The sequence below is a fragment of the Aquarana catesbeiana genome, linkage group LG02, assembly GCF_042186555.1.
Source record: "Aquarana catesbeiana isolate 2022-GZ linkage group LG02, ASM4218655v1, whole genome shotgun sequence".
Classification (NCBI taxonomy): Eukaryota; Metazoa; Chordata; class Amphibia; order Anura; family Ranidae; genus Aquarana; species Aquarana catesbeiana.
The window spans coordinates 573939892-573962264 of NC_133325.1; the positions used below are offsets into that span (position 1 = coordinate 573939892).

General features: G+C 39.5%; 1 protein-coding gene across 1 annotated transcript in view; it reads right to left on the reverse strand.

The window, feature by feature from the left end:
- Positions 1-22373, reverse strand: part of LOC141128678 (aminopeptidase B-like) — a 44059-nt gene that overhangs the window by 9737 nt on the left and 11949 nt on the right. Inside the window, exons 4-8 of the mRNA XM_073616109.1 lie at positions 22185-22301; positions 18944-19179; positions 18655-18768; positions 16720-16832; positions 4886-4994 (exon numbers count right to left, since the gene is read on the reverse strand). Of these exons, the coding sequence (XP_073472210.1) occupies positions 4886-4994; positions 16720-16832; positions 18655-18768; positions 18944-19179; positions 22185-22301 (689 nt within the window). The remainder of the gene's footprint in view (positions 1-4885; positions 4995-16719; positions 16833-18654; positions 18769-18943; positions 19180-22184; positions 22302-22373) is intronic.

Consider the following 22373-nt stretch of genomic DNA (forward strand, 5'->3'; position numbering starts at 1 on the left):
CCAGCTGTTGCGGTACTACACGTCCCATGAGGCTTTGTAAAACTGTCATTCACAGACATGACTAGGCATGATGGGAATTTTAGTTCCTGAACTGGAGGGCCATAGTTTGGAGACCCCTGCTCTAGTCAAATGTACATTCAGAAATTGCGCAGACTTGCAAGCCTCCAAAATAGCAAACGTAATCCAGCTGGCCAAAGTAACTTTGGAAGCTTTCTTTCCTGCGAAAAGCAAAACAAGGCCTCTGAAATGCAAAAGTCTTTCAAAACACTAAGACAGGATAAAAAAACATTTTATAATCATCAAAAAGAATGAGCCTCTCTTCCTCATCATTAGAAGGCTGGCTACAGAAAGATGGCAGCGATATGTTTTGTGACGGTTGAGAAGCTAAAGAGCTTTTTGGCAAAAAAAGCTGGGTCTCAAACAAAGAGAGCTTGGATTTTACCAATTCTGTGCGGTGAACCCAACGGTCCCAGAAAAACTTGTCTTCAAGAACAAAAAACAAAGAATCTTCTGATAATGGTTCAAAATCTTAAGAACAAAAGACAAGTCCCAACTAAGACATTTTTCCCTTAACCGGTCTTTTACTGGATAATGCCTTACAGAATCTGGCAATAAGTGGATGTTCTTGAAGGAGTTTTTGGTGAAAAACACTAAGGCCTCATTTTCTGACCTTCTGAAGAAACAGGGGTCAGAACGTGAGGTGAGCAGCTAGGATATTGAGGTGGAGGAGAGCGCTTGCATTTTCAACGTTTATGCACTGGTGGTGTGTTGTGCGTTTTTTGTGCAGAAGATTGAGGATTATATTTGTGCATTTGGACTCTTATTTTTATTCCATTCATTTTTTGAGTGTGTGGACTTTGTTTATTGTTCACTATTCCCACTAAAGGGAACATGTATATTTCATTATTGTGTATTTTTCACTATTCCCGTCAGGGAACACGAATATTTGATTGTGCACTCAGTATCTTGCTATATTGCAAGTTAATCACATATTCTTATTTAAGGATTTATTGGGAGTTATTTAGGAAGCGCAACACTGTTTTGTTATGTATATTTTATATTTTATTTTATTCTGTGTGTGCGCAGCAGCCAGGTGGGGGGTATTTTTTCAGCTTTTTAATTTTTTTTGTTCTTTGGTGAGATTTTTTTGTTATATCACCTACCACACATCACTATTTAGTGATTAAGGTCATTTGTGCTGATAGAAATGTGTTATATTGTTTGATAACTAAGGCCTCATTCACACCATACATGCAGTAAAAACACTGATAGAAAAAAAAAAAAAAAAAAAAAAAAAAAAACATTTCATTTGCAAATATACGAGTTCACATCAGTTCTCATGCACGTTTCAGTGAGTTTTTATGCACCTCGACTCCCCCCCCCCCCCCCCTGCGCATTTTTTGAATGCGCAGACAGACATCACACCCTGTGTCATCACTTTCCTCTTCTGCCCTGTTCACACCACAATGTTGATATGGCATCAGTTTTTTTCCACACAGAAAACTGAATACACGATGCAGATTCCTGCTCAGAAAAAACTGCACACGATACCAGTGTTGTGAACACATTGAGAACAAATTGTTTTCTTTGTGCCCTTGCAGAACGTGTGCAGAAAATCTCACCTCTGTGCACATGGTGTAAACCAGGCCTAAGAGCTGCAATTTGGACCTGTTCCTTGAAAGCAGGTCATACAGCACAGTGTTTGTGCTGTGTAATTTGGACTTTTCTGTCACCTAAAAAAGCCTGGCTAATCCTGCCACCAGCACCCAGGGATCATTTCGCTCCTACCATAAATGAATCCCCCGCGTGTTCCGGTCAAACTGGGGGGCAACAGGCAGGAGGGCAGGGAACGCTTCTACCCCTCCTCATGTCACATGCAGGTGCATAGCACAGTCAGTGGCCCTGGAACCCAGTCAAGATAAGGTAATGGGTCTACTCCTGCTTTTCCACTAAAAGGGATCCAAAGAGCCACAAAACCCCTTAGAGATTGTCTGGGGTGACTCTGAGGAAACAAAAAAAAAAAAAAAAAACGCATCATCTATAGCCTATGAAAAAATGAGCAATGAGTCAGGAAGACGACAGTACCCAGTGCCACATAGGTGAGCCCTGGAAAATAATTACCATTACCTTTCCAAGATCGAAAGGGATGTTCCTGTGTGGGCATTGTCAGATTTGTCATTATGTTGAGCGTACCGAGATGTTCACCAATGTGGATAATACTCAACTGTGCTACTACTAAAGTGATCTATAGTTTGCAATCTTCCTGTAATAAGCGTCAGTTACGTGTCCACATCAGTGAGCATCTCGGGGACATTAAACATAAGGGGCCAAAAAGTCCATTAGCTTAGCATTTCCTTTTACACAACCAGTCCAAACCTGATGGGCTGAGGATGAAGGGAATTTATGCTCTGCAACTTAGTAAGAGACGAGGTGATTTTGATAGAGTCTCCTTAAAAAAGAAAAATTCTGGATATATAAATTAAAATGTTTTGATTCCGCACGGAATCAATAGAGAACTAAATCTTCAAGTTTTTCAGGATTAATTTTCTTCTCAAACTCACTTTTCAAGAAATAGATTAAGTTTATACCGGTTTTTCTCAAAAAATATAGTCTCAAAAACATTCTATAAGATATATGTTTAATACACTAACACTTCCCTTTTTTTATTTCTTTTATATACACAAAATGTTGGTGCCTGTTTTCCTTAGGTAGCTATAAATTTTTTTTTTTTTTTGATAATGGCTAGTTCCGGCCGTGAGTTTATTCTGTTCCTATATAGCCATTGACATCCTTAGATCATGCTGTGAGTGCACTACCATAATCTATTTAACTCTTTATTTTTTCATTTAAAGTTATTTTTTATTTCTTAAAATTGTCAAGTTTTCTTTCTTCTTTATTTTTTTATATTTGTGGAGATGCTGTGGTTCTATTCCTTAAGGGTTAATTCTGTCAAAAACATACTGTTGGTCTGGATTAAACACATGCCTAATTTGATTCTCCTGTGAGTTAAATAAAGCTGAGCCAAATTTGTGTGCATTTAAACTGGTCTAAGCTAGGGGGCCTAGTTCTAAAAAATCCGGGGTTCCGTGACATGTTAACGTCACTCCTCTCAAGGCTAGATGCCACCCCACTGTTTCCCGGTCCATGGCATCAGCTGTGTCCCAAGCATATGAGACACGGTAGCGGTCTTTTCAGTGTGGCAGCCAGCCAGTCTACTTAGCTCCGTGAGCGACCTTTCTTGGAGCTGCTGTTCAGCTTTGCAGCAATGTGGAGATGTCACGGAAGCACCTGGAAGCCCTGACCAGCAACTCAGGGCTGCGCTGCATAGTGCTGCCTTCACAGTTCCATATAGACAGTAAGTAAATGATTCATTTGTGACATTAATTATTGCTATCTGAACCACTGCCAATTTTGCATCCTGAATTAAGCTATTGTTCTTGAACGGACCACCATTCATTATGTTGTTCCAGTGAAAGTTTGCCAAATAATAGCAACTTTAAATCGCTCATAGGCGAGTCATAGCCTTCTTGGATCACATCAATCTGTGGACTTGCAGCTCTGATTACCCTTCATAGCTAAGTGAACCACATATGATCTGTAGATGGCTTTTCTGTTCTCACTCATTGGACTGACCCTGTCACACAGCCGCGATAGATAAGATTAGATAGACAGATAGACAGATAGACAGATAGACAGATAGACAGATAGACAGATAGACAGATAGACAGATAGACAGATACACAGATACACAGATACACAGATACACAGATACACAGATACACAGATACACAGATAGACAGATAGACAGATAGACAGATAGACAGATACACAGATACACAGATACACAGATACACAGATACACAGATACACAGATACACAGATACACAGATACACAGATACACAGATACACAGATACACAGATACACAGATACACAGATACACAGATACACAGATAGACAGATAGACAGATAGACAGATAGACAGATAGACAGATAGACAGATACACAGATACACAGATACTTTTTTTTTTTTTTTTTTAATATTGCCATTGCCTTCAATCTAATGCAAAATAGGCTTGTTTGGTGATGCGTTTAACTTCATCTGTATATACAGTGCATTATTGGTGACTATATTTTATTTGGGTGGTGTCCATCGTTTTGTCTCGTGTGTTGGTAGTTAGCCCTTGTCCCCAGACTTATAATGTCTATTTATAGTGTTAGGTGTTGACATGTTGTATTTTCTACAATTGGTCTTTTTTCAAAAAATTATTAAATTCACTATTATACAATTCTGGTAATTTCCCAGGGCTCACCTATGTAGCACTTGGTACTGTGTCGTCTTCCTGCTCATTTTTTCATATTCTTTTTTGGTCACTGAGCCCCACTTATATTGAGTGTGTGGATAAATGCCGGCTGGTACTGTGATGTACTCCATCCTATTGGTTCCCTTTCCTATTTTTTGTTATATGATAATCTATAGCCTGCCTTCGTGTGTCAGCTGGCACAAAGGCTCACCGGTGGCCTGAGGATGCAAAAAAAAAAAAAAAAAAACACACACCTGGGATCTTCTGCAGTGTAATTCAAAGTTACTTTTAGGAAGAAACATACTTGGGCCAATACATTGTGCCCAGTGATTAAGATTCTCACCCTCAAAAAAGGCCTCAGATGTGCAATATAAATTGAACACAGCATCTGCATTTTGTATGAATAGAAGATGCAAGGGATATATCTATATCTAAATTATTTTTTTTTTTTTTTCTCTAGACTGGTGAAAAGGAACGCTTTGCAAAAAAAACACAGGATGAAAGAATGTACAAGTATAGAGGAAAAAAAAAATCATCTACATATAATACAAAGGTTGGAATTAAGTGTTGATTTAGCCTTACCCTTGATTTTATCAACATTCTTTGCTTTAAGCTCTGGGAAGTAATCTAAATAAAATGCCAAGGTTTCATCAGCAGTTATGCTCTGAAATTTAAATTTGTCAACATAGGCCTGAAAAAGAACAAAAACAATAATCATTGCAATGTTAGAACCATTAACTTATTGTAAAATGCAATACTGTTTTTAAAGGAAGAGTATCGATTACCACAGACCTTCAAACATAGCCAACTTCCTGCTGTGAGGAAGACACAGTGGCAGCCAGGTGGAAGACTCAGGAGAGCACATTACAGGCAGGCTGACAAGTGCCTCTGCCCTGCAAAAGATAGGGCTGTGCAGGGAAGGCTTGCACTGAAAGGGGCATTGTGATTTAACCCCTTCCCGACCAGACACTGCAGTTGTATTGCGGCAGGTTGGCTCCCCTGGGCAAACCGACATAGCTGTATGTTGGTTGGCCTTTTGCGATGATCAAATACCATAAAAAAAAGCTCTATTTTTGGGGGGGGGGGGGGGGGACGTCAATTTTGTTTGGGTGCAACTATCAGTTAAGCGAAGCAGTGCCGCATTGCAAAAAATGGCCAGATCATTGAGCAGCCAAATCCTCTGGGGCTGAAGTGGTTAAAGAGGCACGGTGTTGTAACGGAGCACTAATGAGAAGTAGAGCTGCACGATTCTGGCCAAAATGAGAATCAATTTTTTTGCTTAGAATAAAGTTCACGATTCTCGTGACGTAAAATCTTTCACATTATACAAAAAAAAAAAAATTGGGCTAACTTTACTGGTTAGGTTTAATTCATTAAAGTGTAATTTTTTCCAAAAAAGTATTCTCTAAGGTCTCTACTAAAAAAAAAAAAAAAAAAAAAAAAAAAAAAAATTATATTTTAAATATATGTATATATATTTGGTGTTCTGCGTAATTTTCCAGCAAAAGAAAATTATTTTAACTTGAAACCAACAAATGTCAGAAAAAGGTTTAGTGTTTAAGTGGTTAAACTTCCCTCATTCACACACCCAAGTGTATGTCTTTGATCTAAAGAACAAATCATTACAATGTTCATACTTAGTTCCACTGCTAAAGAATGATGTGATACTTGGCAGACTGCCCAGTTTTTTGTTTTGTTTTTTCCCCTCTTGAGGGCTGTCAGCTTCACCAGAGCAGAGAGAATTCTCTGCATAGAAAGAATCAGGAAATACTTTGTCATGATCGCAAGGGGGGGAAAAAAAAAAAAAAAAAAATTTTAAAAAATTGCGATAACGATTCTCAACGATTAATCGCGCAGCTCTAATGTGAAGGACACTACAACATAAAGGGGCACTCCAATGTATAGGAGAACTGAGGCCACTGTGGAACTGTGATATAAAGGGGGACTATGGACACAGATGTAAAGGGGGGGGGGGGGGGGGGGGACTGTGATGTTAAGGGGGGTTGGGTTGTGATGTGAAGGGGGAAGGTGAGGACACTGATTTAAAGAGGGGATTGTGATGTAAAGGTGGCTTTGATGTAAGGCATCATTCTCACGAGGTGGATTTGTTGCCTTGGAGTCTGCCTCTGTCCGCCAGCTCAGCGGGAGATCTCTCCGTTGATTGCCGCTGAGCCGGCGGATGACAGGTCCCTCTCTGCTCACTGAGCGGGGAGGGGCTTGTTGAGCGCAGCTGGTTACTATGGAGATATCGGACGAAAACGGACAGCATGTCCGTTTTCAACAGATCTCACCCGATCCGATAGGGACGGATGATTTTAGGGGATCGGACCAGGTCAGATGTCAGCGGACATGTCACCGCTGACATCCGTCGCTCCACAGACTAGCATGGAGCGCCCGTTCAGGTCCGCCGACAAAACTGACAGACGGACCTAAACGGTCCGACAATGTGAAAGGGGCTAAAGGGTAGGCTAAAGACACTGATGCACAAAATATAGTACTGTGCACACAAGTTTTACATACTTGTGAGAAAATCCTGCAACGTTAGGATGCTTTAAAAAAGCAATAAAATATATATATTTTTTTAAATCAATAAACATGCAAAATGTATGATAAAATAAAAAAAAAAAAAAAAAAAAAAAACACATTTAATATTTAGCTTGTCCACCTTTTGCCTTTAAAACAGCATCAATTTTCCCAGTTACACTTGCACATAGTTAAAGAAAACTATGGGTAGAACTTTTCATTTTGGATAGAGTAAGGGAGTGCTAAAAAAAAAAAAAAAAAAAAAAAAAAATCGTTTTGCCATCCGTGTCCTATTGGGGAGATCTACCTTCGCTTTCTGTCCCAAAACATGAAATGAGGGGTAAATCCCTGCAAATTAATGGGATCCCTTTCTTGATAGGGAGACAGGAGCAGCTGAGACAGAAGAATTGTGGTTAGTTCTACTAGATGTTTGGAAAACCTACCTACCAAGTTCCTTAATGTTGCAGTCACACCTGAGCATTTTCAGCTCGTAAACCACTCATCTCAAATTTCCAAAACGCCCAACAAGCAAAACCCCATTTGTTTCAATGGCAACTTGTTCACATATGAGCGTTTTGTCGCCTGAAGCAAAACGTCTGAAGCTCAAAACACAAGCTTCTTTTTGGACAGATTACAAGCATTTCTGTCCCCATAGACTTCAATAGAAACGCCCGACTTGAGCAGAAAAACGCTCAAATAGCATCTCTCCACCCCTAATTTCCTCTCCCTATTCTCCCCCTAGTGCTTTATATTGGCTAAACAAAAACGCCTGAACCTGTAAAACACTTGTAATACAAGTCTAAAACGATTTATAAAAAAAAGGTTGTAAAAAAGCAGCAAAAAAAAAAAAAAAAAACAAAAAAAACAAAACAAAAACACACGCTTGAAAACGATATGCTCAGGTGCGAATGCAGCCTAAAAACTGTAATAAAATATTAAAAAAACAAGCGCTGAAATGGAGATAAATAGCGATTCAATAATTAGTGATTGAAAAAATAATTGGTGATTGAAAAATAAGTAAATAAAGCTGCTATCAATCATAAAAGTGGTCAGAAGCCATGCTCATAAGTAAAATTATATAATTATATAAAATTGAAGAGCTCTAATTAATTCTCAATCAATGCACGTCTCGCTTCATATGGTACGCAAATATGATGCAGGTAAATAATGTGATCAATAAAGGTGCATACAGTGCACAAGAGTGATTAAAAAGCCGTACTAGTAAAAATAAATATTAATGCCCTCCACCAATCAATCAATCAATGCACGCCTCACTCCAAAAAGAAGTGAAAATAGGAAATGTGATTAACCGCTTCAATACCGGGCCAATTCTGACACTTTGCTCCTACATGTAAAAATCATAATTTTTTTGCTAGAAAATTACATAGAACCCCCAAACATTATATATGTTTTTTTAGCAAAGACCCTAGAGAATAGAATGGCGGTTGTTGCAACTTTTTATCTCACACAGTATGTGCGCAGGAATTTTTCCAACGGATTTTTATGGGGAAAAAACTGTTTTGTGTTTAAAAAAAAAAAAAAAAAACAGTAAAGTTAGCCCATTTTGTGAAAGATGAAGTTACGCCGAGTAAATAGATACCTAACATGTCACGCTTCAAAATTGCACACGCTCGTGGAATGGCGCCAATGTTCGGTACTTAAAAATACCCATAGACGACGCTTGAAATTTTTTTACTGGTTACATATTTTGAGTTACAGAGGAGGTCTAGGGCCAAAATTATTGCTCTCGCTCCAACGTTCGCGGCGATACCTCACATGTATAGGTTTGAACACCGTTTTCATATGTGGGCAGGACTTATGTATGCGGTCGCTTCTGCGTGCGAGCACACGGGGACAGCGGCGCTTTAAAATTTTTTTTTTTTTTTTTTAATTGTTAATTATATTATATATTTTTTTTTTTTTTTATTTTGACACTTTTTTGAAAATAAAAAAAAATTGATCACTTTTATTCCTATTACAAGGAATGTAAACATCCCTTGTAATAGCAATATGACATGTCAGGTGCTCTTAATAGTGAGATATGGGGTCAATAAGACCCCATATCTCACCACTAGGCTGGGAAGCCTGAAATAAAAAAATAAAAATAAAACGATCGCCGCTTCCCAGCCGAAGCGGCGCCGTTTTTTTGAATGGAGAGGCCGGGTGTGACGTCATAACATCGCGCCCGGCCTCCGACGATCAGAGACTCCGGGGACCATCTGGTCCGCCGGAAATCTCTATGATCTACATCCGGCGCCAGCGGATCTACTCTTCGCCTCACCGATCGTAACGGGGAGTCGGAGCAAGCACCGGAGGGCGGCGGGAGGGGGACGTCCCCTCTCGCCTCCCATAGGAACGATCAAGCGCCGGAACGGCCGCTATGATCGTTCCTATGGTGTAGAGATTCGCCGGCTGAAACCGGCAATATCTGAATGATGTCTGTAACTACAGGCATCATTCAGATATACCCGCTCAAAGCCCAGGACATCATATGACGTCCATGGGATTGAAGTGGTTAATAAAAAGTGCTTGAAGTGCATATAAATTCCCTGTAGTAAACGTGCTGCAATGGTGCTAATAAGCAAACATAAAAATCGTGCCAATATAACAATTAATAAACCAATAATGATCAATGATACAAAATGTCAGCAATAGATCATCTGGTAAAATACTACAAGTTTGTAAGGTGCTAATATCAATTTAAAACATTCAAATGATCAGTGCACTTAGGGGAACAAGAACAAAAAGGAAAAAAAAAAAAACACAATAGATCAAAAATTAGGCTTAATAAAATAATCAGCCCAGCAGTCCATCCATCATTAAAAATGAGGGGTTAGACACTATAATAATTAACAATCCTGTTCATAGCTTTAGTAATTAAAATTCAAAGGGCTCTTTTCTCAGACGGATAATAATGATGATGAGTTGCGCTTTGGTTCAATATGTAGTCTCAGCATACGATAGATTATGCAAAATAAACAGAAAACATCATTGCGCAATGAACTAAATTGATACGAACATAGGTTTTGACAGCACAGTGATACACTCACAAGTGCCCGGTTAGTCAAGGCATAGAGGCATAGAAGTTGCAGTCAGCCGCTGTGAACGAGGCTCTTTCAGAGAGCCGCTGCTGTCAAACAGATGTATCAAACAGCAGTGATCGTCACTGGCTCCTCCCACATGTTATGTCACAGACCACGTGACTTTCTCAAGGATAACCCCGAGATGCCAGAGTCTCCGTATTTATGTCAGATGGCATTCAGGTTACCATAGTGACAGCGGTGTGATCATCGTCGGTTCATCATACTGCTTCCTCTTATGCTTAAACGTATAGGTTATTAAGATGCAATATTTTATTAATACATTAAAACCAATATTAACAATAATATCATTATTAAAAAGAAGAAAGGTAGATAATACTTTATAATCAAGAAGGCTCCCTCAAGTGGCAGATACTAGTGTTACATATTAACAACCCTGAGTAGAGGAACACTCGGATAATTACATAGACTCCCTCAAGTGGTTATTTGATATTGTGCGACCCTGGCTCAGAAAAACCTTACAAGCGCCATCATGTGGTAATTTGTCAGTATTGCACAATCCCAAAATAAACCAAGATAGTCATACAAGCTCCATCAAATAATGATAAATTAAAACTAAAACAGCATTGTACAGACCAATTAATCAATACCAAGTCACCAACCAATCAATCAATACAAAAAAATCTCAATAAATTTGAAAAGTATGTCGACATTCAAAAATATACTAGGAAACTTAACATCAAGAAGTACATGTTAACCAAGCCCCCTACTATTCATACCACAGAATTGGAAACTTAGGGGAGAATTATTCATAGTAATCTGAGAAACAAAATCGCTGTTCAACCCACCGACTCAAAACAATGAACATATAGAAGTATTTAATAGATTATGGTGACGCAGGAACTGGACCAGTTGAAATTTAAAAGAATATATGAACCTCAAACCAAACAGGAATAAAACAGCTAGAAAAAAAAAAAAGGAAATTGTAGTAAGACCGGCAGACAAAGGAGGGGCAATTGTCGTACTATCAAAAGACTATTATAACAAGGAACTATTAGGAAAATTGAGTGCGACTAATACATATATTAAAACTCAAAGGCAACCCCACAAAGGAATATAGACGTGAACTATCAGATCTAGTCTTGAAAGGAGGAGTTGTAAAAAATATTTTAACCAAAAAAGAATCAAAATGTCTATTACCCGACACCTGCAGAGTACCCATTATTTACACGGTGCCAAAAATACACAAGAATCTAGAACAGCCGCCAGGGAGACCCAAAATAAATGGCATTCAATGCCAGACTGGGTGAACATGTTGACAAATTTTTGCAACCTCTGGTACCCAACACCAGAGCGTACCTTAGGGACACTAAGCATCTGATCCAAATTATGGGTAACTTAGTTTTGAAGCCAGAGGAGAAGTATTTTAATCGCAACAGCTGACGTAGCTTCTTTATATACAGTAATAGATCATAGTGATGCAATTGAGGCATCCAAATGAGCCATGGATAAATTCAGCAATCTAATTTCCAAACAAAAAAGATTCATCTTCAGAAGTCTAGCCTTCGGATTACAACACAACTACTTCTGGTATAATGCAGACTACTATAGACAATTACCTGGCATTGGAATGGGTGCAAAATATGCCCCAAGTGTTGCCAATGTATTTATGGCCAAATGGGAGGAGGAAGCGATATTCTCTGATGTCCCAGGAAATTTGATACTCTATAAAAGATTTATAGATGACTGCATAGTAATATGGAAAGTAGATGAGCCAATTCAGATGTTTGACCAACTGAATATCAATCAGAAGAATATTAAGCTTGAGTATGAAATTGGTAACAAAGTTGTTCAATTTTTAGATCTAGAAATACAGCTAGAGAAAGGCCATATCACCACTAAAACTTTTTTCAAACCAGTTGAAAGAAATAGCTACAGACCAACTGACAGCTGTCATTATGAACCATGGCTGCTAAACATCCCAAAGGGGCAAATGATACGTCTAAGGAGAAATTGTTCGGACAACAAAGAATATCTTGCACAAGCACAGTGGATGAGGAAAAGGTTCGAGGATAAAGGATACAGCAAAAAATTTATTAAGGAAAAATTAGAGAAGTTTACCAGATACCGAGAGATTTATTGATTCAAGATAGAATCAGGGATAGTAAAATAAATAACGATATACCCCTAATAATGAATTTTAGTGTCCAACATAAACAGGTGGAAAAAATTATTAAAAAAATATTGGCCCCTGTAAAAAGCAGATAAAGCTCTCTGTAGTGTCCTGACCGACCGACCTCGTTATATATATAGGCGAGTTCCAACATTAAGAGATTGGATAGCTAAAAATGTCCCGAAACCTCCCAGAAGGCTAACAGAACTATCATTCTTTCATGGTAAGGGGTTTTTCCCATGCAAGAGATGTTACGCTTGTCAAAACACCCATTTTAATGGGAAAAAATGTACCAAGTTTATATCAACTAGTACGAATAAAGAATACGAAATTAAAGGACTTTAGATCGTGCAGAATTGAAGGTGTAGTATATATAACCTACAATGCTCATGCTCACTACAATATATTGGGAGAACCAAAAGGCCTATGTGGAAGCGCATTAGGGAGCATATCCAAAATATTAAGAATGCTTTCCCTAAGCACAGTGTTTTTAGACACTTTGCAACACATCACAATAGAGACCCCACATGCTTAAAATTTTGGGCAATTCAGAGATATAAACCGCATTGGGGGGGCTCAAATAAAATAAGAGAACTGAGCAAAAATTAGTCTAGATGGATATTCGAGATGGGTACTCTTGCGCCGAAAGGTCTAAATATTGATTTTGATATTGTTTCATATCAGATTACTAAATATTTAAAATTTTAAATGTTTTTAGCGTTTTTAATAATTTTTTTTAATTATCTAGTTTGGTCTTATTTATATGTTTTATATGTCCCTTTGCTTTATATGCGGATCGGCCTATGCACCGATTTCACAATCAGCAACTTGGTATTGATTGATTGGTCGGTGCAATGCTATTTTAGTTTTAATTTATCATTATTTGATGGAGCTTGTATGACTATCTTGATTTATTTCAGGATTGTGCAATACTGACAAATTACCACATGATGGAGCTTGTAAGGTTTTTCTGAGTCAGGGTCACACAATACCGAATAACCACCACTTGACGGAGTCTATGTAATTATCCGAGTGTTGCTCTACTCAGGGCTGTTAATATGTAACACCAGTATCTGCCACTTGAGGGAGCCTGCTTGATTGTAAAGTATTATCCATCTTTTTTCTTTTTAATAATGATATTGTTAATATTGGTTTTAATGTATTAATAAAATATTGTATCTTAATAACATATACGTTTAAGCATAAGAGGAAGCAGTATGATGAACCAAATGATCACACCGCTGTCACTATGGTAACCTGAATGACATCTGACATAAATACAGAGACTCTGGCATCTCAGGGTTATCCTTAAGAAAGTCACGTGGTCTGTGACGTAACCCGTGGGTGGAGCCAGTGACGATCACTGCTGTTTGATACATCTGTTTGACAGCAGCGGCTCTCTGAAAGAGCCTCGTTCACATCGGCTGACTGCAACTTCTATGCCTCTATGCCTTGACTAACCAGGCGCTTGTGAGTATCACTGTGCTGTCAAAACCTATGTTCGTATCAATTTAGTTCATTGCGCAATGATATGTTTTCTGTTTATTTTGCATAATCTATTGTATGCTGAGACTACATATTGAACCAAAGCGCAACTCATCATCATTATTATCCGTCTGGGAAAAGAGCCCTTTGAATTTTAATTACTAAAGCTATGAACAGGATTGTTAATTATTATAGTGTCTAACCCCTCATTTTTAATGATGGATGGACTGCTGGGCTGATTATTTTATTACGCCTAATTTTTGATCTATTGTGTTTATTCCTTTTTGTTCCCCTAAGTGCACTGCTCATTTGAATGTTTTAAATTGATATTAGCACCTTACAAATTTGTATTATTTTACCAGATGATCTATTGCTGACATTTTGTATCATTGATCATTATTGTTTTTTTAATTGTTATATTGGCACGATTTTTATGTTTGCTTATTAGCACCATTGCAGCAAGTTTACTACAGGGAATTTATATGCACTTCAAGCACTTTTTATTAATCACATTTACTATTTTCACTTATTTTTGGAGTGAGCCGTGCATTGATTGATTATTGGAGCGCATGAATATTTTTTTTTACTAGTACGGCTTTTTAATCACTCTTATGCACCTTTATTGATCGCATTATTTACCTGCATCATATTTGCATCCCATATGAAGGGAGACGTGCATTGAGAATTAGAGCGCTTCAATTTTATATAATTATATAAGCCTAAAAACTGTGCACATTTGTACCTAGAAGAACTTTTTCTGTTTATAGGTTAATTGTTAATTAAACTATGGCATTGAAAAGGCATTTGACACGGTGGAGTGGGTTTACCTGTGAGAGGTACTTAGAAGAATGGGTTTCCCACTGAAATTTATCGATTGGATACGTACACTGTACACCGGTCCCCTGGCATGCATTAAAATGAATAGCTCCCTGTCTCCTCCGTTCCCCCTGCAGAGGGGCACCAGACAGGGATGCGCTCTCTCCCCGGCCTTGTTCGCCCTGGCCATGGAGCCCATAGTGGAGGCCCTCAGGAGCTCGATATAGGCTCGCGGTCTTAGGGTGGGCTGGCTGGAGGAGAGAGTGGCTCTCTACATGGATGATTTACTGCTATTTCTAAATGACGCTGATGACTCTCTGCGGGGCACGCTCGGAGTCATGGACGCCTTCTCCGTCTTCACCGGGTTGAAGGTAAAATTGGCATAAATCTCAGCTCTTTCCGGTGGATGAGGGAGCCAGGTCCTCCTCATCCTCCTCTATCCCACTCCAGTGGGTCGATAAGTTTGCCTATTTTAGGTATTATCTCAAGAAAGAGTAAGGACTTTGCCCGGCTCAAGCTTGAACCGGTCCTCGCAGTAATTCAATCTAAACTAAAGGCGTGGGGCAACCTTCCCCTTTCCCTCATTGGGCGTATCAACCTCCTTAAAATGAAAGTTCTCCCCAAACTTCCGTACATTTTTAGGAATTTCCCACAGTGGCTACCCAAATCTCTTTTTAACTCTCAAACAGATCTTCCTCTCCTTTATTTGGGGGTCAAAGCCGCCAAGATTTAAATAAACCACTCTGACCAGGCCTGTGGACAGCGGGGATTTGGCTCTCCCTGATTGCCACAAATATTACTTGGCCACTCAGCTGGTAACCGCTCATTGGTGGTTGCAGCCGGACCCAACCAACTCTGCGACGATGTTGGAAGCAGCTATAGTGGGGTCTCTGGAGGCCTTGAAGGGGTTGTTATTCAGGGGGCCAAAAACACCTCATAGCCTCACCCCTCCTACGCGTACCATGCGGGCGTGGAAGGTGGGTGAGGCGCTGAGGGCACCCCAACCAAACTCCTGGTCTCCTCACACCTTCCTGTGGCTGAATCCTAACCTATCACAGTTCAATACCATCCCGGACCCACAGGCCTGGGCCAAATACAAAATATTGACCCTTGAGCATGTAATCACCAACGGAGAGCTCACTCCCTTTCATATACTGCGTACTAAAATTTAATGTACCTGTACGGGCCCATTTCAGGTATCTTCAGGTCGCTCATGCCTGCAGATGTCAGTTCTTAGGCCAACCAATTATATTGGAATACTTGGAACTCAAATCCACCCTTCGGGTGAAAGACTTAGAGAAGCCCACATCCCAGATCTACAGGTCCCTGCTGGTCACTGCCATCCCCGAGCTGTCTTCCCTCCGCAGGAAATGGGTGGAGGACATACCGGAACTGGATGAGGATGACTGGAAGGAGATTTGGGATTTTCCATTCTCCCCTCTGGTCTCAGCCAGGGACAAACTGGTCCAATACAAAATTGTACACAGAGTTCATTACACGTCCCACAGGTTGCACCAGATATTGTCGGCGTGTTGGCATTGCTCCTACCAGCCGGGGGACTTCTTTCACATTTTTTGGGCTTGCCCAGCAATTGTACACTCCAAGTGATCCATAGAGTCACAAAGATTGATGTCCCTTATGATCCTAAACATTGTTTACTGAGACTGGTGGAACAAATGTCAGTGCTTAGGACTAGGAAAATACTCATATCCTTGTTATTGTACTATGCACATAAAGCCATCATGATGCATTGGAAGCAAGCATCTCCCCCTTCTGTTAAATTCTGGAAGAGTTTAGCGAGTTCAGTTTACCCCTTTATAAAGCCACCTACTCGGGCAGGGGTTGCCCAACAAAGTTTGAAAAGGTATGGACCTGTTGGCTAGATGATAACACTACGGCGACTGATGCAGTAACCAACTCCTAGAATATTATTATGGTTATAGTGTGTTAGTAAAAACTGACCCAAAATTTTGTAATTTTTTTTTGTCACATTATCCTGTCATTATAATACTGAGCAGAGATTCTCCTGAACAAAAACCTCTCCCCCATCTGGGTTTAGATAAGTAAGGTTGTAAATGTTATATGTTGTAACCTGCTGCGGTTCTTGCCGTATCAGAGGATTCGCCCCTGCATGGGCACGGTTGGCTCATTTGTGGGCAATTTTTGTATGTTAACAAAAATTCAATAAAAATATTTTGCAAAAAAAATAAATAAATAAAATAAACTATGGCATTGGTCTTGAAACCATCCTAATATTTTTCACTAGTGCCCAAACGTTTGCATGGTACTGTATACTGCACAATCTCTACAATGTATATGGGATTCTGAAAAACTGATAGATAACTTTGATTCTCAATGGTCTATCTCCCTACATTTACCTTAAGAAAATTGTCAAATTTGCTTTGATCTCCAACGAGGTGAGCAAGATAAGATACAAAGCAGAATCCTTTCTCATAAGGGGTCTCATTGTAGGTGTCATCTGGATTCACTCCTGCACAGCAAATACAGAAAATGAATATTAATCCATATCGCCTTGAATGTATCTTATTTTTACTAGCATATTCTTATCAATGATAACTCATTGCTGGACACATCATAAAGATACAAGTTACCATTTAAGACTTCTAAATACAAGTAAACCTCCCATCAATGTAGCTTAAACATTTTATTTTAGGTCAGGGAAAAAATTGTTACATTTTAAACAAGATCAAAAGCACAATGAAAGGAAAATTAATTGGAGGGATAATTTGGAAATACAAGATGCATTTTAGAACAGTTTACTGTGCATTTTTATGAACCTGTGATGGGGAATAAAACCCAAGACAAAAACTGATGCCCAACTGACACTTACTTGGGTCAATGCCTCTACCTTTTAGTCATGTTTTTTTAGCCTGTCAGAATATTCTGTCAGGAAAACAAGCATTCAGCTGGAGAAGTCTGAATTACCATCCTGTATATTTAATTTCAGTGACTAAGTAAGACGACAAGAGTCACCAATACCAACCAGTGGGTTTCTCACATGCATTAAGTTTTCCTTTGACCACTTGAGCTCCGGAAGATTTAAACCCCTTCATGACCTTTGCTATTCAGCACTGTGCCACTTTAAACTGGCAAGTTAAAGTCATGCAACACTATAGATGGTTTGAATCTCGGCTGGTTCAGCAGGAACAGGCCAAGATTTGAACCGTGTGTGGGCAGGCTGAACGTACCAAGTTGATCGATCAACTAGGGTACAACCAGCCTGCCGGATTCACTTGCGATTATTGCTAGAGGCTTCTCTAGTTGCTAGCAATAATCACTGTCTTCTCCCGGTGGGGACAGCTTCCACCCGCTGGGAGGAGCAGACTATTGCTCGATTGCTCGGCAGGATGGATTCCCCTGTCAGCACTGTCTGTGTTGATGGGGGAATCGTTCAAATTTCTTTCCTGCAACCCATGGTTGCAGGAAATGAAATTCACACCGTCTACGGCCTGCCTAACTGATGCTGAGGGGGGAACTGACTGTCACTGACGTTAATACAGCGATAATACCGATAATGATTGTACTGTATCACTGTCACAGTACTAATGACAATAGCTGGGAAGGGGTTAAAATCTAGGGCGAGGGTTACATGTGTGCCTAACTATGTGTAAAGTATGCTGCTTTTACTAATAGATCTCTTATTTTCTCATCCCTGCTTTGCTTTGCAGGGATGAGACACAGAGATCATTCCCTCTTTACAGAGCTCTGTGTTGAATGTCAACAGAGCTCTAGGCTGCGATTGTACACAGCCGATCAGCATGTCCCAATTGTCAATCATTGGCTGAGACTTGCTGACAGGCTCCCACTGTGAATAATTGTGCACAATCAAAAACCCAGAAGCAGGCAGCGGCAATTGGTTAAAGCTCCATGACAACCGTCTGCATGTTCACCGTGTGAGTCCTGTGATTTTGCGTAGACTGACAAATTGTATGTATGGGTACAAAAAAAATACCTGCCTGAAAACAAGCCAGCTGGAAACTTCCTGTACTCACTGCCTTCGCTGTACTAAAACCCTAATCAGCATTATGAGCCCAGTAAGCGAGCGTTGTCACTTTAGGATAATAAATGTTTTACTGGTAGGTTCAACAGGCAAAAAACTATAGCCCATTATAGAAATAAGACAAACAAAAAAAGCAATTCAAGAATTGGTTTCACTTCTTACTAAATTAGTTTTTAATAATTACACAGACACAAAAAACAATAAGAAAGTCAGAATCCCACAAAAAAGAAAAAAAGAAAAAAGGGCTACAAGTATAAACTACAACACTAGAAAAGTAAAGGCTTTCACCCACCTGGTTCAATCTTAACTCTGAGCTTGTTTAAGGGATGGGCTTCTCCTGATGCATCCATGTGCTGACGAAGAAGAGCCCTTCCTGTGGCTGCTTCCAGACAACTGTATGCATGTCCTGTGAATAGGATTAAATCGTTATCAGTTGCTAAAGGGAACAAATGTTTAAGGACTTTATTTTTGTATATGTGCAAGATAGACAAACTGGAACATTGTACACTAGATAGAAAAAAAAGTAGTATGAATATCAATTCCTGGAAGCGATACATTGACACCAACACATAAGGTTTTACCATAGATTTCAGTGGTAATCCTCCGCTGGGCATACATAGTAAAGCCCTCATTCAGCCAGAAGTCTCCCCAGTTAGCATTGGTCACCAAGTTACCAAACCAGCTGTGGGATATTTCATGGATAATAACATCAGCCAAAGAGCGATCGCCAGCCAGCAGACATGGGGTGACAAATGTGATACAGGGGTTCTCCATACCACCAAATGGAAACGATGGAGGCATGAACAAGACATCATACCTGAAAAGTCAGATACCCAGAAAGTTAGTCATGAATTACAGTTTACAATAAAAGCTGAAAACTTTATAACAACATACAGGTTTGAATAAGACCATATACAGTTGTGCTCAAATGTTTGCATCCCCTGGCAGAAATATGAAAAAAAAATGACTGATCATGTAAAAAAACAAAAAAAATAAAACTGACTTTTAATTTAAGGACAGTGATCTTATGAAGCCATGTATTATCACAGTTGTTTGATCAAGGCCATTTGGGTGATTTATGGTATTATGATTTAAAAAGGAGCCAAACATTTACATAACTTTGAATGTTTGGCCTTGGTAACACACAAGGCAACACACGGGTTAAAATGGCAATTAAAAAGGTTCATTTCCCACATCTGTGGATTTTTAAATTGCAATTCGTATCTGTGTATATATGGTCAATGTGTTTGTTAGCTCTCATGTTGATGCACGGAGCAGGCTTGATACTGGGCAGCTGAGCCATGGGGAGCAGAACTGTGAAAATACCTGCATAATAAAAGGTAATGGAACTTTACAATATGGAAAAAGATATAAAAAGATATCCAAAACCTTGAATAAGTAAGATTACAGCTACAACTGTCAGAAGAATTGTTCAAAAGACCTCAGGAGAAATACAGGCTGCTCTGGAAAAAGATGGTGTGGTTGTTTTTAAAGGAGCGCAATTCGATGATATCTGAACAAAAATTATCTGCATGGTCCTGTTGCCAGAAAGAAGCCTTTACTGCGCCAATGCCACAAAAAAACCCAGTTACAATATGCCCGACAACTTGACATGCCTCACTGGGACTTTTTTGTATCAGGCCGCTATTCACAGAATGACATGTATTTATTTCCAATAAATAAAAGCTGTTCTCTGATTGGATAAGGTAGATAGGCAGGGTAGTAATGCTTTTTTAATTAGCAAACACAAAAAAAAAAAATTGACATCCACTAAAGGACCTGTGCTTGGGGAAATACACAGGCTTCCATTGCTAACCTGACTTCAATACTTTTTTTTTTTTTTTTTGTTGAGTCACTGACCCACTGGCCTGCATCCACACTTGGACATTTGTCCCTATCCGCAGCTGATCGCTCTGTGTGCGGCAACATGCTGTCAGTTTCAGCAGATTCTTGCCACAGGAATCCGCAACAAACTAGCCGTGTGAAAGGGGCCTAACAGTCAGCAGACAATAAGGAACTTTGCAAATATAATCTGCAATTTTTAACCTGGGGTTTCAGGGTTGCATCACAGGCCCAGGTCAGTATAAACATTTCGATATACATTGTTTGGAAGCAGTCGGCACAAAAATGCTGAAAAGGAGTAAGAAACATGGATGGACTTTGGTCCACGTACCTTTTGGATTCAGTGTCTTCACTGTAAGGCCTCCTTCACATGACCATTTGCATGCAGACACCAGTGGATTCTTATGGCTGGAATGATTGAGGCTTGTAAATAGCAGCAGCCACTCAGCCTATTTAAACTAATGGCAGGCTACCAGCAGTCACCACTGCTCTCATGTAGCCACACACAGAGCTGTTAGGGACAGATGTCTGAGCCTGGACACAGCTGACTGCATCTATCCCTAACCACAGGTAACCACTCTGAGTGTGGCAACATATGAACAGTGGCAGCCACTGTGAGCCTGTCATTATTTTAAATAAGCTGAGCAGCCACTGGTATTCGCATGTCCCGGTCAATTCAGCCGCAAGAATCCACCGATTCTTACCTTTGGAATCCAGTAGCTGCCTGCAAGCGGCCATGTGAATGTGGCCTTAGGAGTCGAACCACTACCTCTGTGTTACAATTTACAGTAAGTCCCATACATATGAAAATTCAAGTTGTGACCTTTCAAAGATGCAGTGTTTGCGCAATTTGTTTTTTTTCAACCCAGAGGGCCGAACGAAAAAAAAAAACTGACAGATCACCATACTAACACAAGCAATGTTGGTGCAGCGATCTCCCTGGCTGTGCTATTGTGTTACGACAAGAGGAATCTGCCTGCCAGAACACACCAATGAGTGCTCACAACCTTTGTCTGCAAGCACTGATCTTTGTTGGACTTACGAACAAGCTCCCGGAAAGGAACTCGTTCACAAGTAGGTAAGTTTACTTACTGAACAATGCAATCAGCGGAGATCACAGCAAATAAATCACCATTTATGGCTCCCAACTGTGAAAACAGAGAACCAAATAGGTATGCATGGCAGATCTCTTCTGTGTTCCGATTTCTTGTTTACAGTTACAGTGCAGAATGCAGACACGCAAAATGTGAAGAGGGCAATGTTTATAAGTGGACTGGGTCTGTGATGACACCTGTCAAAAGCACAGCAAATTAAAAAAGTACTAATCTGTTAAATTTGCAAAATTATACCGATTTTAAACAGCAATAGTTTGAGCAGCACTATACAAAACAAAAAGCAGACAGTACATTTACAATACAATTCAGTAGAGAAGCGTTAGAAAGGCGCTGCGCCTGAAAGCCTAGAATTGAAAAGGGGCCAATTATACAAATACAATTGGGAGGGATGAGCTGACAGAGAAAGTAAAAAGTACAGTTTTTAGGTGGGGACATGATAGGTGGACAAAATAATATTAAGAACTCTTTTTTGGACTGATTGAATTTGGGGAAGTGGTATGACATCTATGTCAATAAGTTAATCAGTGATGCGTGAGGAGAATAGAAAGATAGCTTTGGATGTTGTCCGCATATAATTGTTTGATATTCCTTTTTATATTTTAAAATAGTATTTTAAAATTACAGCTATGCTTTAAAAGTTAGACTGAAAGTAGAGCAGTGTCCCATTGGGGATATTTGCCTTAATTTCATGTCCCATGATCAGAAAAGGAACTTAGAAGTAATCCTTCCAAAAAAGGTAGCAACCAGGGTCATCAGAACTAGGGCACCCATTAAAAGATTTCCCCTCTATTCCGGTCTTGTTCAGTTGTACTTGAAGCATTGACCACAAAACTTCCATAAGAGAACAAAATGACCAGAAACTCACCTGCCCCATACGTACGGCCCAAATAGTTTTTCACCTACAGTTAGAAACTCCTCAATTACACCATTATATTCTTTTTTGGCTGCATCAATCAAGCATGGTTCTGCCCAAACTCTGCTCCTAAAAAACACAACAGACAGATTTTGAGGGGAAAGCTATAAAAACAATGCAAAAAGGGCTCTGGTTAAATAT